Source organism: Triticum urartu, chromosome 2A (genome assembly GCF_056163025.1).
Source record: "Triticum urartu cultivar PI428250 chromosome 2A, HENAU_Tu73, whole genome shotgun sequence".
In the NCBI taxonomy this organism is placed as follows: Eukaryota; Viridiplantae; Streptophyta; class Magnoliopsida; order Poales; family Poaceae; genus Triticum; species Triticum urartu.
In genome coordinates this window covers 549,119,481-549,126,255 of record NC_141874.1, presented here as the reverse complement: position 1 = coordinate 549,126,255, position 6,775 = coordinate 549,119,481, and the positions used below count along the sequence as shown (strand labels likewise).

Sequence of the window (6,775 nt, the reverse complement as noted above, 5' to 3'; positions counted from 1 at the left end):
CAACCCTTACACTTTGAACCATTCTCGTCACAACCTCACTGCATTGTCCCTAGAAAAATCTAGTACAAAGCAAAACATATTTGAAATGGAAAATGTAGCAGCAAGAAACGGTGAATGAGAAGAAAAGAAAAGAATATGCAGAAGTCGGTGGGCTTAAATAACGAACAGCACGTTAGAAAATCCGCAGGGCCTTCTTCTCGAAGCGATCCTCGTTCGCAGAGCCAGGGGCGGCAGCGTAAATACACGACGACACCACCTAATCGAGATTTATTGCACTGCTCTCGTCTCCGCTCACGCACCGTGTATTTAAGTCTCCTCCACCCGCTCCGGCCCCCTTTTTTATATTGCATCTCGGAATTCTTTGGGTCCTCGGGCTCGCCGCGATCCCGTTCTCGCCGGCCCCCGCTGCCCCCGCCGATTCTCCCGGGTTTTCTGGTCCAGCCGGGCACGCAGGCAGGGAGGACTCGCCAAGAGAATTGCGGTGCTTCGGCCAGCAACACACGGGAGGAGGAAAAGGTCAGTCCTCTCCTCAGTTGGTTCCTTCGATCCTTCCTTCCTTCTCCACTCCCTCACTTGTCTTGTTCTCTTGTTCTTCACACCCCATGGTGTGGTAGTGCTCTGCTCCGTCGTCCATGGCCGGTTCTGCATGTGAGCCTCTCGTCCATGGCCGGCGGCTCTGCATCTTCTTCCCCTGTTTCCACCCGTCTTTTCCCTTGACGAATTTTGATCTGGATTGGTAGGAGGGATACAACATAGTGCCGCCATCGGGAGTAGGCCGACAGAGCCGCCGGCCGGCGTATCATCCGGGAGAAAGGGGGCCAAGGTAGCGATCTTCCCCGACTCCCCTCCCTCTCGTCCGCTACTATTCATCGCCCTACAACCTACATACATGCGGTTCCGTTCTCGCCCGCTGCATGTATTTACTGCGGTGGGGGGCCGGCGGCACAGCCACCGCCGTCCTGCGTATTTAATACTCTTCGACACCGCCGGACGACGCATCAGAGTTCCCACGCCGTCGCTCTTGTCTCGGCCCCGCCGCCGTCCGGCCGCGTCTCTGCTTCGTTTCGTGAGAGGGAGGGAAACGTCGGGGGATTGTTCTCGACTTGTGATCCAGGTTTCCGGCCTCCCTCCCTCCCTCCCTTTGCTTCCTCTGCTCCAATGCTACTTTGTTCTTTTCTCTTTCCCGTTTGTCTCTGCTCCAAAATCTCCAGATCCTTTTCAAGCATGGTGTTTTCAGAGGTTCAACTGAACCCATCTTCTTTTTTTCTGTCCCTCCTCTTTTGTCCGTATAGTACTAGCTTGTGCGGAGGGTGCAAAGTAAAGTGCCTGGTTTTTATCAGGACAGACAACACTCTTCCACACCAACGAAATCCACAAAGCACGGCGTCTGTCTGCGGATAAATGGGCACTGCCATTAGCGTTAGCGTCGGTGGTTAGGAGCTCTAGCTCTTTTGTTTTCTCCGATCTGCTCCGCAGGAGGCAGGCATGGGCTCTCTTTTTTCCTGGATGGATGGATGGATGGAGCATTGACTTGTGGATCTTACTTTTGCCTTTTTTAATGGCAGGAAGTAATCAGCTCTGTTCCCCAAGGCATCTCCTCACGCATGGCTAGGCCGTAACGAGATACACCGTGCAGATCATGAAGATAGGTAATAATAAGCGAGGGAGGCTCCCTCTTCCTCTTCCATCAATCTTCTTGTACCGTTGATTTCGTTATCCGCGACGATGTACGTACGACATTCGCTTATCTGCAAGAAATAATCTGTACATGATTCTAGTATATGTTTTTTTTATCACTACATTGTAGTACTAGTATGCTTTGAGCGGTAGTACATGGTTGGTGAACTGCAGTCTTATGTATTCAGACTTCAGAGGTTGTCGTTGCACACTGCATATATTGGCAGGGAAGTGGAGATCACACCTATTTTTACCAGGCTTTTTTGAGCAGGAAATCGATTTTTTTTTCTTAACTGGATAGAGCTGAGATTGATTGGTTTTTTAAAAAAGCGCAGAAATTAATTGGTTTAGCGATAGATTGATAGCATATACTGATTACGTTACATTTTTGATACACTGATTGATTTTTGAATTGCATATACTGATTGATAGCTTGTGTGCATCATTACCATAGATCTCACTTTGTTATTCCATGAACACAAGTAAATGAAACATCTAGTCAGTAGTCACTCGATGGCTTACGATGTAGTATGTCTCTTATCATTTGCCATACTGTAACTAGGTTTAATCTTGTATCGATTTTTGTAGAGAAGGTTTCATCTTGTATCTATTTTTCTAGAGTACCTTCGAGGAACTAGGTCCTTTTCAACCAAGGAGAATAAAAACACCCAAATCCTAGTTGAAGAGGACCTGAACCAGGGGCTAAATTCCTCATTATGTATCAGTTCCTATCAGCCTTTTGTCTTTTGATGTGACCAAAAGGCAGTCATCTATTCCCTCATCTTCTTTGGTTGGAAGATTGTCAAGTGTCAATTCTCATTTCAAAATTAATATTTTGGCTAGTGTTTTTTGTCTTATTCTTTCAACACTACCAGCAGCCTCGCTTAACTTAGAAAACTGCATTGTCTCTGTCACAGAGACATTGTGAATGAAAACTTAATGTCTTCTGATGGTTAAAGTGACAGTACAGCTAAATGATAGGGAACCAACGGCAGAACTTACGACTTAGCGTGGGTTCTCTTTTGTTCATTCCATCATGATGGTATCTCTTGTCTGTTTGAACCTTTTATGGTCTTAGTAATTGCTTGACTGTTCAAATCAGAAACCATCAGTGTTAATTGTGGTACAGATTGTTGACTTGTGAACTAGTCTTCTTTTTTGTTCACACTTCACACTTTTAATGGTTGATGATTTTGATGTCCTCGTGCAGATAATGAAAGGCCTTACCATACCAATGCTTTTCATGAGCTTTTAGGCAGTGGCGGCCCTAAAGTAGACGGTGAATCTGAAAGGGAAACTAAGGACAATCTTTTGGAAGATAAAATGGTTGAACAGACCAATCCATCAGAACATGGTTTTGTGAAAGCTGAGCATGAGAAGGGAGGTAAAACCAGACAAATACGGATCGAGGATGTTTCTTATGACAAGGATGTTGTTGAGATCAGCCTGCCAAGTTCTGTGGTTTCTTCGGATTATGGTGGGCATTTTGTCAAGGATGTCTGCATTGATGAGGGAGTGCTTGCTGATCAAAAGGGTTCTGGAGAGAAGGTAGTAAGTGAAAAGGTGTGCCCAATCTTTGATTCTTCAATGGCCGATGCAAATGGTGATCTGAAGGAAGACATAAGAGTTGATCCTGTGAAAACTGCACATAAGTCACAGATAGTTCCCCTTCATGTCGTGCATGCTACTGATGGTAATACTATGGAAGAAATAAGAGCTGATCCTTTGAAAACTGAACATGAATCAGAGTCACAAATTGTTACCCTACATGTTCCATGTGCTACTGATGGTAATAAGATGGAACAATATTCTTCTGGCGAAGCACGTGATCTTGAAGGCAACAAGACTACAGATGAATTTACCAATGTAAACGATGAGAAATCAAGTCCTAGACAGTTACCAAGTCATGAAGCTGCAAAACAGTGCCAGCAGGTGGGCACAGTAATTTCTGAGACCTGTGAAACTCACAAGCCATTTTGCGATGGAGAAGCAATTGATGAGGTATGATAGATTTACAGTATCACCAATCTGCTCTCATAAAATATATGATTGCCCTAAACATGTACCGCAATTATTTGGTGACTGACCATACTAGCAGAATTTAGTTGATATGCTTTAGTATCATATAGATATGTTTTTTGGTTCAATGATCTGTTCCAGGAAACGAGTCTTGCCACCTGGTGTTCCTATTCGGATCAATAAATGCAATCGAATGTTAAACTAAAATTATTTTTTTGTTATTATATCATTTATCTCCATATTCCGCCTCTCAGTATGATTACTGTCATTACAGGTAGCATCAAATGATTGTCATGAAACTGGATCTAGTACTGCACCAGAGTCCAGTTCCCTCAGTGGTTTACCAGTTGAATCAACTTCTGATGGGCTATCAGCTGCAATTCCTGAAGAAGATGGTGCAGAATTAGATAACAGAGGATTGAATCCAGCTAATCACTACAACCCTTTTATCGCCTACGGATCTTTAGAGGACACATGGGAATCCAAGTACGCTCTACCTACCATTGTCGACGATGTTTCTGTTGTACCCATGTGTCCTGTTGGAAAGACAGATAGTTTCAGTGATATTGTCAACGGTGGCGCACTGGGAGGTTTTGATTATGTTGAGACAGCTGAATCCAGAATTGGAGACAGTAGTAGGTTAGATTCTGTTGGAGCACGTTCAAGCAGGCTGGGAGTCCAAGCATCTGAAGAGAGCCATGATCAAGGAGGTCTTGTCGAAAGAACAGATAGTTTTAGTGACATCATCAAGGGTGCACCAGGTAGATTTGATTCTGTTGCAGCAGATGAAACCAGAATCAAACACAATAGACTAGATTCTATAGAAGAAAGTTCAGGCAGGTTGGATGTCCAAGCATCTGAAGAGAGCAGTGATCAGAGAGATGTCGGTAACAAGATGAGAATTGATGGAGCACATGGTGCAGAGCCTAGTGATGTCAAGAGTGAGAACCATCCGAAGTGCGAGACCGGTGCTGTCGAAGATGAACATGACTTCAACCCAAGAGACATGGGGGATGGCACAAAGACAAGGGAGGAAAGCAATGGCGGCGAAGAGAGCTCTACGGTTTCGCAAACGGAGTCGGCGGTACAGCAGAATGGACCTGATGATGCAAAGTTGACGACTCGGGGCGGCATTCGCAACCCCTTTGAGTCGAGCTTCTCTGGAGCAAACATCACGCTGGACGCGGTAGCGCCCTCTGCTCACATTGGCAACACTTCTCTTCGTTCGGATAGCAGCACGACGAGTACTCGGTCCTTCGCATTCCCAGTGTAAGTGAAGACATCTGAATAGTATCACCACTACATTCTTTTTTCTCAAGTAACATAAACTCATATGTGTTGATCCACAGGCTACAGACAGAGTGGAACAGCAGCCCGGTGAGGATGGCAAAGGCGGACCGCAGGCGTTTCAGGCGAGACCGGGGCTGGGGTTACAGGGTCCTCTGCTGTAAATTCTGAGAGCATTTTTTTTAACTGTCTGATGAGTCTAGCTCATGGCCGGCGGCCTCGCGCCTGAGCTAGTGTTAGCCAGCCCATGTTAAATTCATTCAAATGTTGATCGTTTCTCCCCTTCCTTGCTCTTCTCCCCCCACATGCCCTGCTCTTTTATTTTTATTTACAAATAGCAGGAGGTTGATGGCTTGTCGGATTCGCTAGTGGCTTGTAATTTGCAGAGATTGTGAGTGAGAAATGAAGAGGTATAGCTTTCTTTCATGTACTACTGCCAGCATTCCTGATTGCTTATACATACATGTAGTGCGACACGAGCAATGATGCCCAAAACAGAGCAAGAGTCGAAGCTATTACACTCACCAGAACGAGTTCAGTTTGCCATGACCCGAATGTGAACAAGCAACAAAATAAGTTTGGCACACATAGAACGCTGATATTCTGCAAACCTGATTACCGGTGGACATATAGGACATTACATGTAGATATAGCATACCCCCCAAGCCTGCACATCCGGCACAAAACTGCCCCTTTTTCCGCACGAACTCCTGCCAGTAGTCCTTGCAGAAAACAGGGCTAAACCTGATGTCCATCTTGGATGCCAGATTAAGGCTGACCAGCTAATGATACACTGTAGTACCAACTTGACGTTCTTATATTATGGGACAAAGGGAGTATTTGGGTATCCTGCAAGCCTGCAAATCTAGCTGACTAGTTGTAGTAGTAGCAGTAGTAGAACAGAGAGCGGCTCTGGCTAAGCTAAGCTTCTTGTAACTATGTATTCTACCTAGCTGCGCTGCGGGGAAGGTCTGACGGACTTAGGGCTCGTCGTCGCGAGGCTCGTCGTTGTGAATGGGCTTGCGGCGCCTCGCCCTCCACGCGTAGTCCCTCCTCAGCATGTCGTGCAACTCGTCCGCCGCGTCCACCCGGTGCCTCCTCGCCGCGGGCAACTCCACCGTCCTCACTGGCCGTGAGCCGCCGGCGTTCGAGACGGGGACGGCCTTTCCTGCGTCATCACCAACCACCTGCTGCCGGCCTCCTCCGATGTTCAGGCCATCTTGGGCCTCTAGCAGCACCACTGCAGAGATAGTAATACAGTAGCGCCACGATTTAATAAGGGATGTATGCAAATCTTACCATCTCAACAAAGCCAACAAAGTAACAAAGGAGGAAAATATATACAGATATAGATATGTCGATGGGTGAAGAGAAGACAGTAAGGAACTCACCATGGCGAGCACAAGCAGCGGGAAGGTAGAGCGTGAGCAATAACGAGGCGAAGAGCAAGGCAAAAACGAGGACTGCACCACTGATCCGGGTGCAGCTCATGGTGTTCTATCTTTTCCTGCTATGTGTGTTCGTGTGTCAATAGGAGTTGAAGAGAAGGTACAGGGTTGGGTTTTGTTGAGGTTTTATAGGGAAATCAGTGGCCAGTGTTTTTAGGCTAGCTGGCTTGCTAGAGTCTAGGGATAGACATGCAGTCAAAGCTAGCTGAGGTTACCTAGAGAACATCTCTTCTGACCGTACCACAGTGCTAGTTTTACTTAACGAACCCCCAGGCAGGACTTGTTTAATGCTCTGCTCCTGCTTGTGCCTGGTGTGGTGAGTATCAACCCAAAGTATCCAAGAG

The 6,775-nt window shown here is 46.3% G+C and overlaps 2 protein-coding genes across 4 annotated transcripts; one reads left to right on the top strand and one right to left on the bottom strand.

Annotated features, from left to right (window-relative positions):
• The first annotated feature begins 291 nt into the window (after positions 1 to 291).
• Positions 292 to 5,413, top strand: LOC125538633 (uncharacterized). Of its 3 annotated transcripts, XM_048701891.2 has the most exons (7): positions 296 to 516; positions 615 to 648; positions 741 to 823; positions 1,566 to 1,649; positions 2,888 to 3,678; positions 3,971 to 4,965; positions 5,046 to 5,413. In XM_048701891.2, exons 4-7 carry the CDS (start codon positions 1,640 to 1,642, stop codon positions 5,152 to 5,154), a joined length of 1,905 nt encoding a protein of 634 aa, XP_048557848.1. In that variant the 5' UTR covers positions 296 to 516; positions 615 to 648; positions 741 to 823; positions 1,566 to 1,639; the 3' UTR covers positions 5,155 to 5,413. The 3 variants fall into 3 exon arrangements, with proteins under 3 accessions (XP_048557846.1, XP_048557848.1, XP_048557847.1); XM_048701889.2 differs by lacking the exon at positions 615 to 648 and having other exon boundaries at positions 292 to 516; XM_048701890.2 differs by lacking the exons at positions 615 to 648; positions 741 to 823.
• A 166-nt stretch (positions 5,414 to 5,579) lies between these two features.
• Positions 5,580 to 6,564, bottom strand: LOC125538635 (uncharacterized). Its single transcript, XM_048701893.2, has 2 exons — positions 6,375 to 6,564; positions 5,580 to 6,223 (listed from the first exon to the last, which is right to left on the bottom strand). The coding sequence occupies exons 1-2, from the start codon at positions 6,472 to 6,474 to the stop codon at positions 5,964 to 5,966; spliced, it is 360 nt and encodes a 119-aa protein (XP_048557850.1). The 5' UTR covers positions 6,475 to 6,564; the 3' UTR covers positions 5,580 to 5,963.
• Between the last annotated feature and the right edge of the window lie 211 nt (positions 6,565 to 6,775).

Excerpts from the sequence above, each read along its gene's own strand:
- LOC125538633 (XM_048701889.2), top strand. Across the intron at positions 3,679-3,970 it reads ATGGAGAAGCAATTGATGAG|GTAGCATCAAATGATTGTCA; the intron begins GTATGATAGATT and ends CTGTCATTACAG. Across the intron at positions 4,966-5,045 it reads CGGTCCTTCGCATTCCCAGT|GCTACAGACAGAGTGGAACA; the intron begins GTAAGTGAAGAC and ends GTTGATCCACAG.
- LOC125538635 (XM_048701893.2), bottom strand. The coding sequence starts at position 6,474 with ATGAGCTGCACCCGGATCAGTGGTGCAGTCCTCGTTTTTGCCTTGCTC. Across the intron at positions 6,224-6,374 it reads CGCTGCTTGTGCTCGCCATG|TGGTGCTGCTAGAGGCCCAA; the intron begins GTGAGTTCCTTA and ends CTATCTCTGCAG.